Source organism: Trichosurus vulpecula, chromosome X (genome assembly GCF_011100635.1).
Source record: "Trichosurus vulpecula isolate mTriVul1 chromosome X, mTriVul1.pri, whole genome shotgun sequence".
In the NCBI taxonomy this organism is placed as follows: Eukaryota; Metazoa; Chordata; class Mammalia; order Diprotodontia; family Phalangeridae; genus Trichosurus; species Trichosurus vulpecula.
Window position 1 is genome coordinate 96,120 of NC_050582.1, and position 21,142 is coordinate 117,261.

Below are 21,142 nucleotides of genomic sequence, written 5' to 3' on the forward strand. Positions count from 1 at the left end.
GTTTTCTTTATCCCTTCTCCAGGGTTGTTGGAACAGAAGAGCGGGTCCCCATTCCCCTCATGGATTATATCCTCAATGTGGTAAGCTGCTGCTGGAGATGGAGGGATGGGGGGTACGGAAAGCATAGGAAAGTGATGACACCACACCACCCCCAATAATGAATGGGAGGAGCAAAGGGCAAAAGGTCAGGGGAGGAGGGATAGCAAGGAAGTGGCTCCTGCTTCTACCAGCTTTAGTCAGATTCCACGCCCTGGTAGTGAAGGAATTAGTTTATGATATGCCAGGCCAGTGGCTCCCAAACTCAAGTTAGCACTGCTCCTAAAGCCCTTTAGCCTTTGTTTTCACATGTTTCACAGTCATGTTTATACGTGATTGGGGATGGGGTGGGGGCGCTGGTAAGCAGTCCTAAAATACTAAAAGAAGATTTGGGGCTTTATATTGGCTGAGCTCTCCAATAATAATCTTAGTTTGATTCACATTAAGGTCCCATTTTCTTTGGTTTCTTGTGCACACCACTGGCCTATTTCCCTTGAGGTTATGGGTTGGTGGACTTGGGCATGAGTGCCTGTGATTAAATGGTATTAGCCCAGGGCTAGCCAGAGACTTTGCCTGCTTTGTTTCCAGTTAGAACTTTGCCTGCTTTTTTGTTTGTAGATGAAGTTTGTGGAATCCATTTTAAGCAATAATACAACAGATGACCACTGCCAGGAGTTTGTGAATCAGAAGGGTCTGCTGCCTCTTGTGACTATCCTGGGGCTCCCCAACCTGCCCATCGACTTTCCCACCTCGGCTGCCTGTCAGGCTGTGGCAGGGGTCTGCAAGTCCATACTGGTAAGGTCCAGCAGAATGGCCACCTACCCACCAACCCACAGGCCCTGTTTACTCCCTCCCTTTCACTTGGGCAAGAGAAACAGAGCCTCCATGGTCTTGATTGTCTATTAAGGTATCGTGTAATGAGGAGGTGTTGGGTTTCTCCGTTATGGTTCCCTTTTTACGGCTGTCTCTTGGTTTTGGCACATTGCTGATTTCCCCATAGTAGCGTTCATTCCCCAAAAATCCTCTTCCCTGTAACAATGGAAAATGAGCCAATCTAACAGTGACCATTTTGAACTTTGTCCCATCTTTCAGAACCAAGATTGGTCATTATAATTTCATCTGAGATCAACCGCCATTTACTGTTTTGTTGATGTTCTAGTTTTGTGCTGGTTTTCTTTGTGTATTTGTCTGTTGGTCTTCCTCTGTTTCTCTGAATTCATCATACTTTCGTATCTCAACTAGCTCCTCAGGCTTAAAGCCTCAGAAGAGGCAAAAAAGAATACAACAACACTGATGGCAGTTTAAGAAAGGAGAACTTTTGATTGTACCTCCAAGTCTTTTTTTCCTCCTTATCTCCCTTTTTTCTAATTTCTCTTCTAATTCTTTTGCTCTTGAGATTTGTCCAAAAATGATCTGTCTTTGTTAGAAATGAGAGATCTCTTTCATGTTGCGCCCAGTGCTGAAGCCCCCATCATCATACTCACAGTGGCTTTTCGTGAGCCTCTTCTACCCTTCTACGTTTGTTGTTAACAAATTCCAAATGTTGGAAACACAAAGGATTGGCTCATTAGAAAAATTGAAGAAACTCTAGTTGGGGAGAGAATTCATAATGAAGCCGAGGATAACAGAGGAGAATGTGAAGGGATGAGTTGACAATTAGACCAAAAACACTGTCAGTGCAACTACCCTAAGGATGGGGGGGGCAGCGGTACACTGATGTCCAGTCTGTATTCACAATTTATGTGACTGATTTCATACCCCTATACGAAAGATGTCAACAAATTCTTAAAAAATAGAGACCATCGTCAGCAACCGTGAGAAAATACTGCAAACCTCAAATAATGGACAGTTGAAACTGAGACAGTTCTCAAATTGGCCACGATGCCTTAGAGACTGAAACCACAAGTGTTGGAAGGACTGTAAGGTGGGCACAATAACGTGCCCTGGGGCGAGTTTTGATTTAGTCCGACCATTCTTTTTTTTTTTTTTTTTTTTCAATCATTTATTTGGTATTTGTTTTTTCCCCAGTTACATGTAAAACAATTTTTAATATTCATTGTTAAAATTTTGAGTTCAAAGTTCTCTCTGCTCTTCCTTCAACACCACACCTCATTGAGAAGGTAAACAATTTTATACAGGATTATATATGTGTAGTTGTACAAAACATACTTACATGCTAGTCATATTGTAAAATAGAACATAGACCCAAAAAAAAACCTCAAGATAAATAAGAAAGTTTTAAAAGCATGCTTCAATCCGTATTCAGACACCATCAGTTCTTTCTCTGGAGATGGATAGCAGTTTTCATCATAAGTCCTTCAGAATTGTCTTAGATCAAGCCCAACCGTTCTTGAAAAACCTTTTGGGCATATGTAACGAAAGCCAGTAAATTATTAGCTGTCTTTGACCCGGCAGTCCCCCTGCAGGGTACATAGGGTAGGTAGATGTTTGGCAGAAGTAAAGGTCCCACATTCATTCAGGTACTTTCTGTGGTAGAACAAAACAGGCAACCCAACAAGCAAAATGATGAAATAGAAAATGACCTTAAGAGGCACCGCGCACTCACAGTTCTGAGACTTCCCGTTACTCGAATGAAACTGGCAAGGCTACTTTAAGATCAAAACAATCTATATTGGGAATAATGTAGGCTCTTTAATGTACCATTGGTGGAGTTGTGAATTGTTCCACCTGTTAAGGAGAAACTGTGGGGTGGGGTATGGCTAGGGGAGATGCCAGACAGAGATCACTCAGCGTGGTCCCTTTTTGTCCTGGGAGACCTTGTCATTCTCATGGAGAAAGAACGGTAAGCCCCAAAAACATCCACAGTAAGCAAGTCTACAGATTGAGTCAGCTACGTTTGCACCCCCGCTGGTCCTCTGTTGTCTTTATTCAAGCCCATTGACAGTGAGTAGTCTTTGATTTTACTCCTGGGGAGAGAAGCGAACAAACTTGAAAAGGTGGATGAATTGCTTCCTTGTTCACGTGTGGACAGGACAAGAGAATGTTGGAATCTGCTAGTGGATCACTGGGAAGCAATTTCTTGGCCAAGTCTGACCTGATCGTCTTGCCATTTGCTGTTGAGCCTCCTCTCCTTTGGATGGTGCCCTCGCAGCAGCAGGACTGTGTGTCTTGTTCATTCTGGCCTTGCAGGTCTCAGCCCCTCCAGGATATCCCTTTTTATCATTTGCTAAGGAGAGAGGCAGTATCACAAAGGTAGAAAAAAGCTAGGAAAACCTTGTATTCGTTGGTCACAACAACATTTAAAACACAGCGACCCAGTGTAGTTCTAGAGGCTTGAGAAGTTGAGGCCGCACCTACTGTTGCTCTAATGGTTGGATTGGCTTCCTTAGGAAGGAGGGAAGCGGGGCCAAGTTGTTTGGATATGACAGTTATATTAAAAACGAAAATGTCAGTGAAATATTGTAATCCTTGGATCATTTATTACAGACTCTGTCTCATGAACCCAAGGTCCTGCAGGAGGGCCTTCTGCAGCTGGACTCTATCCTCTCGTCTCTGGAACCTCTGCACCGGCCAATTGAGGCCCCTGGGGGCTCCGTGCTTTTGCGAGAGCTTGCCTGCGCTGGCAACGTCGCAGACGCCACCCTTTCTGCCCAGGCTACCCCTTTACTGCATGCCCTCACAGCTGCTCACGCCTACATCATGATGTTCGTTCACACTTGCCGGGTCGGCCAGGTAATGAGATTCTTCCAGATGAATATGCTGTTTTGGAACTCAGAAATACCTTCCAATCTCTGTGAGGTTGCTTTCTTGAAACACCAGGATGTCTGTTTTCTTGGCAAGTTGCCACAAGGGCAGCAAAGTTTCCTTGAAGGCGCTAATTTTCCTGATCACTCAGCAGGATTATTAGCTCCTGGTGCCCGGTTTCTTTCCATTGCTCTTCCTCTTTAGTCTATTTCAGTTTCTTCTGATGAAATCAGTAAACATTTCCTTTATCAGTAGCAAGTGGGTTTGTTCAAATTGTGATGTTATCAGGGGACATGGGAAATATTTCGGATCTTCAATATTGGGTCATTTGCTTTGAATCTAGTAAAGGCACTACTGTCCTAAAGGGGGCACAGAGAGTAAGGGACATGGGAGGTACCCTTAATTTGGTCTTCTGTTCTTTTCCCCAGGCTGTTGTCTTCTATAGAGTAGGTGAGGGTATGGCAGAGCATCAAGAGATTGACTTCTTTTTCATTCCAAGTCGGGAGATAGCTGTGTGTGGGATAGCACTACCTCTTTTCTTTGTTCTAGAGCGAGATCCGTGCCATCTCAGTGAACCAGTGGGGTTCCCAGCTGGGTCTAAGTGTTCTAAGCAAGCTGAGCCAGCTCTACTGTTCTCTTGTGTGGGAAAGCACAGTTCTGCTCTCACTGTGTACACCAAACAGGTAGGGAAATAGAAACATAGGGAAAAGCTTCTCCCTGAGCCTCTTTTGTCTGATAGGCAAGTAGGTTGCCCAGTACAAGTCCTAAAGATCTCAGTTCATGTCCAGCCAATGAGCCTTGGAGCTGTTACCCTAGGCCAGTCCTGTAGACTCTTTCCACCATAGTTTTTGAAATGTAAAATGGGAGTTAAGGAGTTGGCCTCCAAGCTCCTTTCCAGCTCTAAATCTCTGATCCCAGGAGCAAGACTCAGGCTGGGTCTCACTTTGGGTCCTCCAGTGGCTGCTTTGTGAGCTCTTGGTAGTGCGTCCTTAGGATTGCAGCTGCTTCTCCTCTTCCGAAGGAAGAAGCCACTCTTTGCTTAGCTTCTGGGTCTGGAAGAGCTAGTCACTAGTCTGGTTAGTGGCCAAGAAGCTAGACCTTTGTCTCATTTCTGGTGTGATTTCAGCCTCCCTTCTGGGTGCGAATTTGGGCAGGCAGACATGCAGAAGTTGGTCCCAAAGGAGGAGAAGGCAGCCACCTCAACAGCCACTCATGGAACCAAGAGAACTGGTAACTCTAAGAAGCTTGTTAATGGTACAAGTTCTAGCCCTGAATTCTGTTTGGTCACAAATAAGGCAAGTGACAGCCATTACTGAACCTCAGTCAAAGGGCTAGCTACTGGATTGTTGTTGTTCTGTATTTCATCAGAGACACTATCCATGTTAGCCAGTTTCTTTTTTAAGGAAAGCCCCATATAGTAGTCTCCTACTTGGTCTAGTTGGCCTGTTGTCTCTCACCCCCAGAAGAAAGACTGCACAACTCAACTTGTTTGTTCTTTGGCTCTCCTTGCCAAGAAAAATGGAGCCACATACAGTGCCCCAATGTCATAATGGCATTTTTCTCTGGTACCTACTAGGGTATTTTTCCCCCGTGGTCTCTTCAGCAGGTCCCTGTTGAGTTTTTAATCCTATCTGGAATTCAGTGGAACTTGGAAGATGTCTCTTTGTAGAAGTGGGTGGATAAAGGTCTTCAAATGCAGTTGCCAAATCTGCTTGAACTCCCCCCCCCCCCAACCACCCCCAACTGCGTCTATCTACTTCCATGGGTGTTCCACCCCTGCATTAAAAGTATTCATTCTGAGCCAGAAGGGCCAGCATTACTGGCTGTCCTTCCCACGCACATGTTGGAGGATATCAGACTGCCAGACAGACTTGTGTCAGGCTAGTTTGTTGAAGGGGTCTCTTTCTTTTGCTGATGTCAGTGGCCTTTTTCATTTAGAATCCATTCGGGGTCACCTCTGCCATGTACAGAGTTCAGTGCTAAAAACTGGGGTTGAGATTTACATGAGGCCAAGGGACCCAGGGAGCCAGAGCGTTTCCAGTCACCCTGTTCCTCTGTTTCAATCTGTGCAGAAGGAGAAAGTGATGGGACAACAGCCACCGTGGAGGCCTCCACCCAGGGCTTATTGGAAGGCATTGGCCTGGACGGTGACACCTTGGCTCCCATGGAGACTGATGAGCCCAGTGCCTCAGATGCCAAGGGCAAGTCTAAGATTACCCCTGCCATGGCAGCTCGAATCAAACAGATTAAACCTTTGCTTTCTGGTGAGTTGTCTCTGCTGTCTCCCCTGAGGCCTAATGGACAAAAATGCCTGGCTGTTTGGCTTCATCTTGTGGCCCAAGCTGCACAGAGGCCTTGGGAAAATGTGGGGGCCATCATTTGGCAATTTGGGGCAAATCAGGGCACTTTGAAGTCATTTTGAGTCTCCCGCACCTTTGCCTTCATTTTCTCTCTTGAAAATGAATTTTTTTTGTCTTTGCATCACCATCTTTTCTACCTGTCCCTCGTCATTCCCCCATTTGCAGCATTCCTTTGGAACAGAGAAACGCCATTAAGCAGAAGCAAGTAGCACAGAGCCCTGAACGGCATGCTGTGCGTGTACTTTGTCTCTTCAGAGACCACAGTTACTTAAAATCAAACAGAAATGGATCACTTGCCTACCAAAACATAGAAATGAACAAAATTAACACTATGGTCAGGCAATCTGCATTTATTAAGTACTTGCTGCGTCCTGGACGCTGTGCCAGTCTTGGCATACTGCTGTTTCCAGGAATGGCAAAAACTTGGGAGGAACTCACGTGCAAACATCTCTATGTGCAAGATAACATGCATTTTAAATACCCTAGGAATGGCACTAGTAGTGGAGAGGGACAGAGGAAATGGGATTTGGCAAGGTCTCCTGCACAAGGTGCAATGATAGTCCAGATTTGAAGGAAGCCGGAAGGTAGAGCCTTTCTGGCTTGGTGGATAGCCAGACAAAATGCCCAGAGCTGAGAGATGGAGGGTCTCGTGTGTGTTGAGCAGCCACGAGGCCAGTGTCTCTGGATGGAAGAGTATGAGTCAGGGTGGGAATACTGGAGCGGCAGGAGTGGGACTGGGTCCTAAAGGCCTCTGAATGCCAAACAGAGCTTTCCGTATTTGATTCTGGAAGCTATCAGGAGCCATTTGAGTTTATTGTTAGGAGGAGGGGGCCGTAATCTGAGCTACGCTTTAGGAAAAATTAACTTTGGTGGTTGAGTGGAGAGTGGACTAGAGTGGAGAGGGGCTTTAGGCAGGCAGACGCACCAGCAGGCTAGGGCAGTAGTCCAAGTGTGAGATGAGGGTCTACATGAGGGGGCCGCAGTGTGAGACGAGGAAGGGGGATATTCGAGAGATGCTGCAAAGATGAACAGCAACTAAGAAATATTAAAGAGATGTTCATAGGTAGAAACGACAAGAAGTGATGACTAATAAGCTGTATGGGATCAGCGGGAGGGAGGAATCAAGGTTGCTTGACAACCTTGGTGACTGGGAGGCTGGCGATGCCCCGAATAATGATTGGGAAATTGGAGGAAGGGAGGTAATGAGCTCTGCTTTGGAATGTCCTTAGGACATCTTGTTTACAACATCTAAAAGGCAGTTGGTAAAGTGAGAACATGAGAGCTTTGAGCTAGAGAAAGAGATCTGAAAAGAACCTGCAGAGAGATGATGATGGAGCCCATTGGCCTGAAGCAAGATGGTGGGAGAAGTTTTTGGCAGACAACTGGGTTAGCTGGGGTGGGGAGGGGGACCAACCTGGAGCTATTCTGCACAGAGAAGCCTAAGAAGGAGCAGAATGAACAATATGGAAGCACCAGGGCCTCTCATCACGATGTAGTGTGGAGGAGGAGGCTTTCCCTCCCAGGGTGTTGCTTGGGTGTCATGTGAATTGGTCACCCTTCCCAATAGGCAGACAATTTCCCCCTTCTGCTGGTACAGCTTCATGGTATGACCACCATGTTGTGGCATGAATGAATAACCGACTCTGTTCCTTCAAAAAATCTTTAAGCCTGGAAGGCTCCCTCCGTTCATGTCCTACTTCCTTCTCTGGTGCCTTCTATCAGTTCTTTTATATTTTTTGACCTATGAACCTGCAATGTTCCCCAGTAGAATTGAGAGAGACCTGTTTCCTTTTTGCCTCCATGTCCCAGGGGCCTTGTCCAGTACCTGACATCTTTTTGTGCTTCAGAATTGAATGAAATGCGTTCTGTGTTTCAGCCTCCTCACGGTTAGGCCGAGCTCTTGCTGAGCTCTTTGGGCTTCTCGTTAAACTCTGTGTGGGATCCCCTGTTCGCCAGCGGAGGAGTCACCATGCAACCAGCACCACAACAGCACCAACACCTGCAGCCCGGTCAACAGCTTCTGCCCTCACCAAACTCCTCACGAAGGGCTTGTCCTGGCAGCCCCCACCATACACACCCACACCCAGATTCAGGTGAGCCAACCCCAGAGGCTGCTGGCCCCTAGCACTGGGCACCATTCCCTTACATTCAGTATTACCTTCATCCTGGCCTTCTGCAGAAGTGCGAACAAGGCCTTGGACTTTGTGGGCTTCTATAATAAGAATCTTAGTGATTTCTGCTTAACCTCAAATAAACATTCTATGGTCTCAACTCTGCCACTAACTTACTACTGTATAGTCCTTGGAGGCCCTTGCCCTCTGTATAAGGAGAGCCTTGACTTAAATCGTCTGGGAGCTCCTCCTGACATGCATTTTCTGATCTAAAGAAATGGCCACCAACCTGGAGCTGTCCTTTTTTTAGCTTCTGGATACCCTGGAGTGCAGAAATTAGGGTTCATGTCCTATGGATGTGCCCCCTCACCAAAGAAAGAGCATCAGTGTGTTATTCATTAGGCCATATTGATATGTGACTCATTTAGAACCATTTTTCTCTTGTATAGGCTGACTTTCTTCATCTGTTCAGTTGGCTTCACCTCCCCCATGCTGTTTGATGAAAGGAAGTACCCATACCACCTCATGCTGCAAAAATTCCTCTGCTCTGGAGGTCACAATGCTCTTTTTGAGTAAGGACAACCCTGTATATGCTAAGAATCAGGCCTCTTGTCCATTGAGCAAGGCTGTTCAGCCCCAGTGATCCGCTTAGGATGGTCACTGTGCTATAGGGGGAGGGTGTAAGCAAAAAAAACCCAACCAGCAGCAGCCATTGGAATATCACCATTGGGTTTGTATCACCCAGTCTTCCTCTTCCCTGATGAAAGGAAATAGGTGGTGATTCTTGGCACGTTTGGTACTTTGATGGGGGGTGATGGGTGGGAAGGGATCTCTTATTCCCCTTCCTGAATAGTGGCCCTATTATTAGGCTGGGAGTTCTTTCTCAAGCACCCCTGGGGTATTCAGATATAGAAGCCTCAGAGAATTCTTCTCAGAATGTTGTTGAGTGCATAAAACAAAATCCTTAGGATTACTAAGGAAGCTAAATAGGGCTTTCAAAACCACTGGTTCCTCTTGGACCCTTGGTTGAGTTCCCTGCATCATGCATTTGAACTCAATTATCGACCACTTGGTGAAGAAAGCCCGAAATCTAAACTGGCTGAGACCTTGTAATTTCGAGAAACTAGTGCCCATGAGTGAGCAACGTCTGCCAATACAGACACTGAATTAGTCACTTCTCTCCCACTGGAGTTTGGACACGTTCCTTCCTTGCTTCCCTTTTCCCCACCTAGAACTTTCAACTGGGCTCTCTCCATGGGAGGCAAAGTTCCTGTTTCGGAGGGCCTTGAACACCCTGACCTGCCAGATGGCACAGGAGAGTTCCTAGATGCCTGGCTCATGCTGGTAGAGAAGATGGTGAACCCAACCACTGTGCTAGAATCCCCCCATTCCCTGCCGGCCAAGCTTCCTGGGGGCCAGAGCCCCCCCCAGTTCAGTGCCCTGCGATTCCTTGTCGTAACTCAGAAGGTGAGTGATTCATAGCCCAGAAGGTTTTCTCTCTACCCAGACTTCAAATGATGAACTTGTAGTTGAGACTGGGCCCCTTTCTTGTTTTGTACATTGTATTCTGGACCCCACTTGGGGCCTGTCCACTAGCCCTAAGCTCTGCTGCTTCCTCCTTTGGGGATTGTTGCCCTTGGTAGCCATCAGTCCTTCCCCCATGGACCACTGGTCCTTGCACAGTGATCCTCTGCCATGTACGAAATCAAACCGGATTGAGCTCAGTATACCTGATCCAAGATTCTTCTCTATTACAGAATTGTCACTGAGAAGTTTTTTGTTTTTTTTTTTTTCCATTATTCCATGGGATTGTGGTGGGCAGGATTGACTGTAATTAAAGTTACAAGGGCTCCCCAATGGCAGGTGGCTGTATGCCTCAAAGCCTGCTCTCCAAGTCACCTTTGCCCTCGGGACTTTGCATTGAGTGTGCCCTTGAGCCATGCTCAACTGATCCCTCCTGCCCCTTGCAGGCAGCCTTCACCTGCATCAAGAACCTGTGGAATCGGAAGCCACTGAAAGTATATGGTGGCCGCATGGCCGAATCAATGTTGGCCATCCTATGCCACATCCTTCGTGGCGAACCTGTCATCCGAGAGCGACTGAGCAAGGATAAGGAAGGGGCCCGAGGAGAAGAAGAATCAGGGCAAGAGGAAAGTGGCTCCCGCCGGGACCCTCAAGTGAACCAGCAACAGCTCCAGCAGGTAGCAACGCATTTCCTTTCACCATAGTGCTAGGGCACATCTGCTGGTAGCCTTTGGCTAGAAACCTCTCCCTTAGACCAGAGGCTTATGGCTGTTACAGAAGGCCAAAAAGTACCATTTCCATTTCAGTCACAATACAGGGTGTTCTCAAAGCTTTCATGCCAGGTTATGCTTTAACACCATTCAGACTTAGAACGCCTTTTAGAGATTTCTTTGTTTCCTCCAAAGTGACCTCAGCTTGGCACATATCCATGGGAAAGAGATGTGAGCGCAGCCTTGGAGGGAGGGTGACAATGAGGCCTTAAGTTCAACCCCAAGCTGGCCACAGAGCTATAAGATCATTTAAATAAAGGCTGCCTTTCAGAATGGCTGCCGCTACCCTCTTAGCCCTCAAGAGGAGACAAGGGAGGGAGGAATACTGGTTTTTCCTTAAAAGCTTTATCAAATCCTTTATCCTTTATCAATCCAGGCCTTACTCCTAGCCTGACATTTTGGTAACTGACAGCTGTGGGCCTTCTAGGAACAGCATAAACATTGGTACTCTACCCTGCTCAGTCACAAGCAGTCCACGGGCTCACTTGTTAGAGTAGTTCCAAGGCTCCAGCAGAACGGTCTACTAGTCCCTCACAGCTCTAGCTAAAGCTGTGAGGTTTGCCATCAGAAAGCTGTGTTGGACTTACCTTCTTCTCTGGGAATGAAAACATTTGAATCAAGTGGTCTGGGCAGCTGGGCCATCCCTGGCACCCTCTGGTTGCCCTTCTCCAGTCCAGCAGCTTGAAGAGGTCTTTCTCCTTCTAGCTAATGGACATGGGCTTCACAAGAGAGCATGCCATGGAGGCTTTGTTGAACACCAGTACCATGGAACAAGCTACCGAGTATCTCCTGACCCACCCACCCCCGCTCATGGGAGGAGCTGTCCGGGTGAGTTGAGCACATCCTCCTCCAAGCTTGACAACTTTAAACTTGCTTTCTCCCCAGTTGACCTTGCTTTCCACTACTTGTTTTTTGAGGGTAGTCCCTGGCCTTCAGTGTGCATGGTCATCCGCTCTGATGGGAAGTTTCTTGCCATTCCTGGGTCATCCCAAGGAGAAACCAACCCTAATTCTGTGGGTCATGTTTAGGAGAACAGCTTCCTGTGCTGGGGACCTAGCATTTACTTTGTTTGGCGTAGTAAGGATAGTGGGGTAGGAGCTGGCCATTCCCTTGCTCTCCTGCCGTGGGACCACCATGCTGACTTTCCTGTAGGCCATTTCTTTAGTTGGGGGCATCAGGGATGTGCCATGCAATTGGTGCTGCACCATGTCTGTGGTTTTCTGCCCTTTTTATGGCCCAGAAGCATCCAAGATTCTTGTAGTCCACCTTGGAACATTGGTCATTGGGTCCCCAAGAATTGAATAATAGCATAAAACTATGGCAGTTGAAGCCTTCCATCCCACTCTTCACCCCTTTCCCCTCTTGTTATTTGCCATTGTGTCCACTGTGTCCTATGTCTGCTTGCCAGAAGCGACGTGACTCTCTACCAATACTCTGAGAGAACAGATTTTTCTTAAGGCTCTATTTAGTACAGAGTCTGGTGGGGTATAGCAGTGTCCCTGCCCTCCTACTCCAGGCCTAAGTCACTCACAGCTATGACAAACTGGGGGGAGGGGAGGAGCATCACTAGCCAAGCCTCAGAACTGAGAAAGAGGGACGGAGGGGAGTCTCCTTTCTTTGGGTAAAGGTACATGGTTACTTGATATATTCTGTGGGGTAATTTTGTTTTCCCACACACAGTTTTCTCAATAGTTTTCGAGTTTTTTTATATATATGTCACCAAAACCTCTCCCATTATTATCTCCCCAATATGTCACTCTCTCCCAGAGAGCCATCCCATCTAACAAATGACGTTTTTTTAAAGAAAAAGCTGAGAACAAAATCAACAAAAGTAAGAAATACATTAGAAAAGAGTGAAAATCTGCATTTCATATGCCAGATGAGCGATTGCTTCCTGCCTCCGCAAAGGGTCATCACATGTCTCTTGGGAGCTGGGCATTGTTCTCTTTGGGTGGTTTTGTGTAATGGTTCTTCCCTCTGACACTATTGGCACCCTCACGCCTTTTGGCCTTCTGGCTCGGCCTCGCCATGCTTCTCTCCCATCACTTTAGGATCTCAGTATGTCCGAAGAGGACCAGATGATGAGGGCTATTGCCATGTCTCTGGGACAGGACATTCCAATGGATCAGAGAGCAGAGTCCCCTGAGGTAACTCCAAGTTCAAAGTCATTTGCCTGAGGGAAGCCCAGCTGGAAGACAGGAACACTGTCTACGCTGGTTTTCTGGCTGCACTCTGATGGGGCGCTGGGTTGCCTGTAGGCCTATTCTTCCAGGACCTCCCTGATGATCCACCATCAGAAATGGACACAGAGAGGAGCCATACCCTGGGGAGTCCTTTGCTTTCAGGTGCTCTAACTTCCCCTAATGTGCCCTCACTTTTCCTGACTCCCAGGAAGCTGCTTGCAGGAAGGAGGAAGAAGAGCGGAAAGCCCGGGAAAAGCAAGAAGAGGAGGAGGCCAAGTGCCTGGAGAAGTTCCAGGATGCTGAGCCCCTGGAGCAGGAGGAGCTCCATGGTTTCACAGACACTATGTTGCCAGGCTGTTTCCATCTCCTGGATGAGCTTCCAGACACTGTGTACCGTGTATGTGACTTGATCATGACCGCCATTAAGCGCAATGGGGCTGACTACCGAGACATGATTCTGAAGCAGGTGGTCAATCAGGTGAGTATTCCTTAGTGTGGGCATGGGGCAGCCTTCTGCCAGCCCTAGTGCCCGACCTTCTTAAAGTCTCAGTTGTTGCCTAACTCTGGCTTTTTTTTTAACCACAGTCCTCAGCTCTCAAGCTTCCTCATTACTAATCATGCACAAACAGTGTACTTTGCAGGGTAGCCAATTCATCTGGAAAGGAATCCCTCTTAGATCACCTTCCCCCATCTGTACCCCTTGGGTACAGTGTCGATTGTTGGCAAGTTTGTCACTCCCTTGCTCCCGCAGGGCCTCATCCCCACACACCTCCCTCCTTTTCTCTAGGCTAAACTCTGACCTCTTTCCAACTTAGCAGGCCTTAACCCTAACCCTTGATACCTTGAGCAGATAAATCCAATTCTCTAGTTGAGGCTTGACAAGGGTGAGGTGCAGTGGCACCTGCATCTTCCTAGTCCAGGGAGCCACGTTCCCACCCCACCCACTTCTTTGGCTGCCACAGTACATTGCTAACCATTCATCAGCCTGCAAGTGGACAATCTGCCGTCTAACTTTGAGCCTCTTTCATCTGATTTTTCTGAAGCTGGTTTTTTTGTTGTTACTCGAGGGTAAGACATTTATCCCTAGTGAATTTTATATTGTCTATTGTTTCAATAAAAACCTAAGGTTGGACAGCCCTGCTCTAGACTGTTGGGATGCTTTTGGATCCTGACTGGCCCATCCAGTGCCTTCATTATTCCCCCCAGCTCCTTGTCATCTGAAAATCTGATAAGCAGACCCCAGGTAGGCCTTTATGGAAGTCATGGGTACAAAGCCATGGTAAGCAGCTCAAGGCCAGCCATAGATCCCCCTTCTTCAGGTTGACATTGCATTCTCAGTGACTATCCTGGAATTCTGACTGCTGAAGTTGTTCCAAACTCATCTCCTTGTACTGTCACATGGCCCATCCATCTCGTCCCCAGGAATGGGACATGAGATTTGACCAAATGCTCTGCTGAAATCTAGGATGGGAGGTGGGGTTAGTCAGGCCCGGCCTGCTCTGGAGAGAGGCTTTCCGACTCCTCTTTCTAGATCATCTCCTTAATAACCCTTCCGGGGATTTCCCCCAGGAATCAAAGGCAACCTTCCCAACCTAGAGTTTGCAGGCACTCTGTTCTCACCCCCCTTTTGAAAACCGGGACTCTGTCTACCATCCTTGTGGGCACATGTCTTGTGGGTACTCTCCCTTTTTTCATCATCTTCTGAATCCCCCTCCATAGCGCTCTGCAGTCCCACCAGCCAGTTCTCTCAAGCTCCAAGGGAGGAGGGAAGATGTCCATCTCTCTTCTGGACCATGTGATTTGAATTCACTAGGGGCAGCCTGGTGCTCTCTCCCTCTCCTTCTCCCTCCCTCCTATCTGGGGCATTAGCTTGCATTTCTCGTCTGTCATGTCCAGGCCAAAGGTCATTCATTCTCCTTGACAGAGACCACCGAAGCCAAAGGCAGCTTGGGCAACTCCTCCTTGTCTCTGGTGTCTGATGTCTGGGAATCGTGGTCCTGTCCATCTCAAGCAGAAGTCACATCCCTTCTTCCATTCTCACCTTCCCCCCAAGAGAACAACAACAGACCCCAACCTTTGTGTCGGCTTTGGCTTCCCTGGCCAGCCTCGGCTCATTCTGGACCTGAGCTTCCTGGTCACTCTCTTTATAGAACCCTGCCTTCCTCCCATCTTCTCTGAATACCTCCATTTAGAAGGCACTGGCTACTAACTAGGACACCCTATTTCATTTGCAAAACATAGTGATTTCGGTCACTAGTGCAGTGAAGTAGGATCCTCCCTCCTAATGGGCTCCCTTCAGTCTGCTTTTTGCTTCTTGTAGCTACTCAGAAAACATTTACTAAGCTTATGGGCCGGGGGGAGGGAGGGTGTTACTGGGGTGAGATTCTTCAAGTGCTGATGACTAACAATCCGGGCCATGTGATAGAAAAGAATGGAGGTTACCTACGCCTAGAGTCTACCGTCTTGAGCAGCCACTAGCTCACAGCATAACTCTCTTTGGTATTTCCTGGCCTTTATGCAGAGTAGCCATGGATATGGAACTCCATGAACATCTTTCTTGGGTCTTTGCCCCTTTCTAGGTCTGGGAAGCCGCTGATGTTTTGATCAAAGCAGCTCTTCCCCTGACAACCAGTGACACAAAGACAGTTTCTGAATGGATCAGTCAGATGGTCACCCTTCCTCAGGCCTCAAACTTGGCTACTAGGATCTTGTTGTTAACATTGCTATTTGAGGTGAGTTTCTGTGCTGCATATGAGGTCTGAGGGTCACCAAGCAAGGGCACCTTGGAAATAAGGGCCTTTTTGAGACCCAGTGCATCAGATCCCCTCCTCTCTGCCTCAGTGGGTAGGGGGTAGCATTGCATTCCTTCTTTTGTCAACTCAGGAATTGAAACTCCCATGTGCTCGGGTGGTTGAATCCAGTGGCATCCTCAATGTCCTCATCAAACTTCTGGAAGTGGTCCAGCCGTGCCTTCAAGCTGCCAAGGAGCAGAAGGAGGTCCACACCCCAAAGTGAGTGGCTGGTGCCAATTGCCAAGGTCTGCTTTGTTAGCTTGGGAGCACCTTCTTAGAGACTCTGTGGGCCCTTTTTCCATGGTTTTGGGAAGAGCTTTGATTTGGTGATCTCTCTGTTGGGGATGAAGAGTCTCCTGAGGGTGGTGGCCTTCCAGGGTTCCGTTAGGCCATTTGCTGCCTCCCTTTTCAGATGGATCACCCCAGTGCTGCTCCTGATTGACTTCTATGAGAAGACAGCCATCTCCTCTAAGAGGAGAGCCCAGATGAACAAGGTAGGCAGAGGTGGGCAAGATGGTGGCCATGACAGAAGCCAAGGTCCCCAGTACAGGGAGAGAGAGAGTTTGGCTTTTTGGTAATCCTGTGTCCCCCTGTTGAGGAGCTAGGCAAAGTCATTATTTGGTGACCTTGACCATATTTACCCTAGGGCTAGAGAGAACTTTAGGTGCAAATTGGGTGGTTTCTTCCAAAGGGTTGAAGTTTTTTGAAGTGGGTGTTGCCATTAACTGACAGCCTCCCAAATAGCAGTTCTTTTGTCCAAAAATACTGGTTGGTTGTGGCTTTCTCCTCTCCCCTTTTAGAAGGGCCTGGTCTTCCTGAGGAAACCTTTCTAGACACCTGACCTGGGGAAAGGTGACTGCCCACCTACCTCCAGCAAAGTGTAGGTGACCTGCTGCTTTGCCCTTTAGTACCTCCAGGCTAACAACAACAATTGGCGCTGGTTCGATGACCGGTCCGGGCGCTGGTGTAGCTACAGTGCAAGCAATAACAGCACTATTGATGCCGCCTGGAAAGCTGGTGAGACAAGTGTCCGATTCACAGCTGGCCGGCGGCGGTACACCGTGCAGTTCACCACAATGGTGCAGGTGGGTGAAGACACTTTCTCTCAGCCGGTCCCTCCCCACCATGGCCTTGCAGAAGTCAGACATACCTGTCGTCAGCCACAGAGTTTGGGGAGAATGGGCTTGAACAGGTTTTAGTACAAACAGTGGCCTAAATTGGCTTTTGTTGTGTTTCTAAGCCAGTGGTTTACGGTGATCTGGGAGCCAGGTCAGAGCAGAGTGGCAAGGATTGGCCAGCTTTTCTAGAGTCAGAGGCATATCCCTCATGTGGACCAAGAGTGGTCTTTGTTATTCTTACACTTGCCTCATTGGAGCATTGCCAGTATCCTGACTGTGTATCCATGTGAAGGGCATCTTAATGGTGAGACTCCACCTTTGCTTTGAATGCTCCCAGCGTGCCTGTGACATGACTAGAACAAGTACATACACCCAGCCTGAGACTAAGAGAAGTAGGACCTGGCCCAAGCACAAGCACAGCGGGATTAGCACTCAGTCTGCCCACCTCTTGATTGGCGTATAGAACCACCAAAGTGCAGATGGATTTGTTCATTTCCAAAATGAGGGGAGGGAGTCACACCTTGTGTGATGTCCCCCTTAATGTCCAGGTCAACGAGGAAACTGGCAACCGGCGCCCTGTAATGCTGACACTCCTGCGAGTGCCACGGCTTAGCAAGAACCCCAAAGATAGCAACGAGCAGGAGCTAGACAAGACCTTGGATGAAGCCAAAGAAGTTGATGGCAAGCCAAGTGAGGAGAAAGCCTCCAGTGGTATGGGCCTCCTGCTGCCTCCCCATATAGGTCAAGCTTGAGTCCCCCATTTTGTTAACTGGCTCTTTATCACTCATCTGTCATTAAGCTGCCCACCTGACTAGAGTATTTGTGGCTGCTCTGTCTCCACAGAAAGCTTAGACCTTTGTTCCAGGGAGTCAGAGCCATTTCAGGAGTCTTTAATATTCTGTCCCCCTTTCCCAGAATGCTCCTTGGCTCCTGAGAGTCCAACCCTTGAGAAGGAACTTGTTGCTGAGGAGGCCCAGCTGGGAGAGATCCTGATCCAGGGCCTCACAGAGGAGATGGTGACAGTCCTGATCAGGGCCTGCGTGAGCATGCTGGGCGTCCCAGTGGACCCAGACACACTGCATGCCACCTTGCGCCTCTGCCTCCGGCTCACCCGAGACCACAAGTATGCCCTGATGTTTGCTGAGCTGAAGAGCACTCGAATGATCCTAAACTTGACCCAGAGCTCAGGCTTCAATGGATTTACCCCCCTGGTTACCCTGCTCTTGAGGCACATCATTGAGGATCCATGTACCCTACAGCATACCATGGAAAAGGTGTGTGGCTAGCGCCTCTCTGCAAGCCTTGGCCTGTTGTGTAGGAGCCCTCAGCACCCCATTTGCTTCCTCTTCCCCCTCAGTGTAACTTGATATTCTTGGACCCCAGTTGTGTCTTACCATGTGATAGAGTGTGAACAGTCAGATTAGTCTCCGGCCAGGGACTCCTTGTGGGATAATCACCCACTCCCCACCCCCCTTATCTTTAAAATGAAGGAATTGGGTGGAGCCGAGGTCACACCCAGGAATCAAGACTAGCCCAGTTCCTGAGCAACAGGGGAGCCCTCCAGAAATCATGTTGTGCTTTGTCTCACTGTGACCTGAGTACTTTCTGAGCTCTTCTTTTTCACCTTCCCTGTGATGATCCAGGGGACACTCTGAGCATATCTAGTTTTCTAAGGGTATTTTTGACAGTGCATCATTTTCTAGGTTGTGCGGTCTGCAGCTACCAGTGGGGCAGGAAGCACCACATCTGGAGTGGTATCTGGCAGCCTAGGCTCTCGGGAAATCAACTATATCCTCCGTGTCCTTGGGCCAGCCGCGTGCCGTAATCCAGACATCTTCACTGAGGTGGCGAATGGCTGTATCCGCATTGCTCTTCCAGCCCCTCGAGGCTCGGGGACCGGTGAGTCTCAAGACCATATCTTTGAAGGTGTAGTGGCCTTAGACATGTCCTGATTCTGATACGTTGATGTGCTTGGCATCATGTTTGCGTGCTTATACTCCCTTTGAAGTTTTTTTATTTAGCTGGAGAATTCATTAGACAGCAGCTGTGGCCCAAGCCATGTTAGCTCTTCTGTAAGCAGGTTAGAATCAGCAAAAGATTAGGCAGTTTGGGAAGGCAGTCTGGAGCAGGTGGACCCTGAGTTATATCCCTGCTTAGTGCAAACAGAAGACATGATGTAGGCCAAACTGAACAAATAGAAATGAAGTTTGCAAGTGGGAAGAGGCCCAGCCCGTCTACACCTGAAAGTGTGTACTTCTCGTGGAAGACTTTGGTCTTGAAATTCATGGAGCCATTTGCAGTGTTAGAATGCCTGGCTTCTAGTACTTAAACTTCTGGGAATTTGGGCACGTCACTTCTCTACAGAATGGGGATGTCTCTCTTGCTCCTTGGAGCGTGGCATGAAGAAAGTGGCCCAGATAAGGCTGTGGGAGCCTTGGACTAGCACTTGTGCTATCATGCCATACTTGCCTCCCCTGGGCCTAAGTCTGGTTGGGCTCCATAGCAAATGCGCCACCATCTCAGGACTACCTTGGCTGTAACCCTGCTTTCATCTAAGTAGAGAGCTGGAAAGAGAGAGGACCTAGCCTTGCATCCTGTGCCCCCTTCCCTTGGCTTTGCAGTTTAGGCCCAGAGGGGCACTGGTGGGGATTTCTTTAGGGAATTCGAGGTCCAACTCATTCTCATTTCCCGTCCTTCTTAAATGCTATCAAACGCTCTGAGAATTTCCAGTTTCATAGGAAGGCTGCAGCTCTCCCCCATTTCTTCGGGGTAGAGGGTTGTCATCATTGCTGACCAAGAAACCTTCACTTTTATGTCGTCCCTCCCTCCCACTTTGGCTCAGCATCAGATGATGAATTTGAGAATTTGAGAATCAAAGGTCCCAATGCTGTGCAGTTGGTGAAGACAACCCCAGTCAAGCCCTCTTCTCTGCCTCTCATTCCGGATACCATCAAGGAGGTGATTTATGACATGCTTAATGCCTTGGCTGCCTACCATGCTCCAGAGGAAGGTATGTGGTTTGATGAAGGATGGAACAGATTGCATGTGACTGAGGAAGCCCCTCCATGGATGGGTGCCATGGGGCACTAGAAGGATATGGATTAGATTGTCTCAAACCTATGGTTCCCAAGGAGCCTTAAATATCCCCTAGTTATGCAGACACATTCAATTTCTGGCCTACATAGCTGACTTCCAAGCCCACAAAAATGCTGTTTACAATACAGGAGACATGTTATGTTGGGTGAGAGCTGTGATCAAGAAGACCCTAATGTACAATTGAAATATTTTGGTGTGTTTGACTACATGACTGCTGTGATCATGCCATGGGCCTGGCAACTGTATCTTGGACAGAGCAGTCAAGCAGGCCTAACTTAGAGCTTTAGCTGGCCCCAGAGCAGCTTGACACTAAAGTTGTGCATTTATTGGGGGGGCCTTCTTGTAGCAGAAAAATCCGACCCCAAACCTGGGGTGATGACTCAGGAGGTTAGCCAGATCCTACAAGACATGGGGGATGAAGTATACCAGCAGTATCGATCTCTGACACGCCAGGGCAGCGACTTTGATGCTCAGACTGGCTTCGCCATTAACGTAAGTTGGTTGTGTCTGGTAGCTGGAGTGGGCACCCTCCTCTTATCCTTAAGAATGATACTCTAAAGAAATTTGGTCACGTTGAATGATTGTAGCTAGAGAGTTCTTTTTCCTTGTCATCACTTGTACCCTACTGGAGTGGCTGTCTTCAGCTGTGAAAAGGATTTTCTTTTCATTCAGCTGCTCAAATTGTGGAGGGTAGTGCAAAGGGGGCACGTGTCCTAACTGGAGCTCAGCCTGGCCCTTGGAAATAAAGGGCTGACTCCTCTAGTGCTTTCCTCACTCATGACATCCTGGTATTAGCCCTCTTTGGCAGATTAGAGCATTTATGCATCAGTCATAAAATGCATGGCTCTAGGGTCCCACTCCTGCTCTAAGGTGGGATTCAAACCCAAATCTCTTGTGCTCTCCCCATAATCCCTATGGTGGCAGTGAGAGGACAGAGGTGCTAGGTATGGAGGAAGGCAGTTTTTCCCACTTCGCCCCCACCCCCAACTCCTCCAGACATTAATGGGGATCCTTTCCTGGGAGAAACATGAGGTCATTCCCCTGTCTAGAGGGAAACACAATATTGAAATCATGGCTTTGTGTTCTTCTCATTTCCCCTGCGTGCAGGCTCAAGTCTTTGCCACCGATGGTGCATCCGCTGAGACACCTCAGTCAGGGACACTGCAAGGAGGAGGTAACAACTGACCCAGCTCTTTCTTGAGTCTTTGCCTGTCCTGCCATGCTGGCCTAGGGTGGTGGTGGGGCACCTCTGGCCAGGTCTCCTCACTTAGCTTGTCCCCGGCTGAGCTGCAGTCGCTCTCCTCTAGAAAAAGAATGACTTCCTGATCTGCATGATCCAAAAACCCAGTGCTCTATGGTGGCATTGCCATAGGCCACTGGGAAGTTAAGCTCACTGCAGCCTGAGGCCCAGCGCACAGTCAGAGACAGGAGCACACATCAGGTCCAT

General features: G+C 48.3%; 1 protein-coding gene across 1 annotated transcript in view; it reads left to right on the forward strand.

Annotated features, from left to right (window-relative positions):
• The window catches only part of HUWE1 (HECT, UBA and WWE domain containing E3 ubiquitin protein ligase 1), a gene marked incomplete at its 3' end in the record, with an annotated part of 93,124 nt that overhangs the window by 58,922 nt on the left and 13,060 nt on the right, over positions 1–21,142 (forward strand). Inside the window, 23 exon segments of the mRNA XM_036740106.1 lie at positions 23–80; positions 655–831; positions 3,484–3,729; positions 4,291–4,424; positions 4,868–4,971; positions 5,814–6,005; positions 7,978–8,194; positions 8,662–8,784; positions 9,445–9,679; positions 10,183–10,413; positions 11,212–11,334; positions 12,558–12,653; positions 12,898–13,167; positions 15,269–15,421; positions 15,573–15,700; positions 15,894–15,975; positions 16,390–16,566; positions 17,148–17,310; positions 17,515–17,873; positions 18,303–18,498; positions 19,442–19,609; positions 20,042–20,187; positions 20,803–20,869. Coding sequence (XP_036596001.1) covers positions 23–80; positions 655–831; positions 3,484–3,729; positions 4,291–4,424; positions 4,868–4,971; positions 5,814–6,005; positions 7,978–8,194; positions 8,662–8,784; positions 9,445–9,679; positions 10,183–10,413; positions 11,212–11,334; positions 12,558–12,653; positions 12,898–13,167; positions 15,269–15,421; positions 15,573–15,700; positions 15,894–15,975; positions 16,390–16,566; positions 17,148–17,310; positions 17,515–17,873; positions 18,303–18,498; positions 19,442–19,609; positions 20,042–20,187; positions 20,803–20,869 — 3,845 coding nt within the window.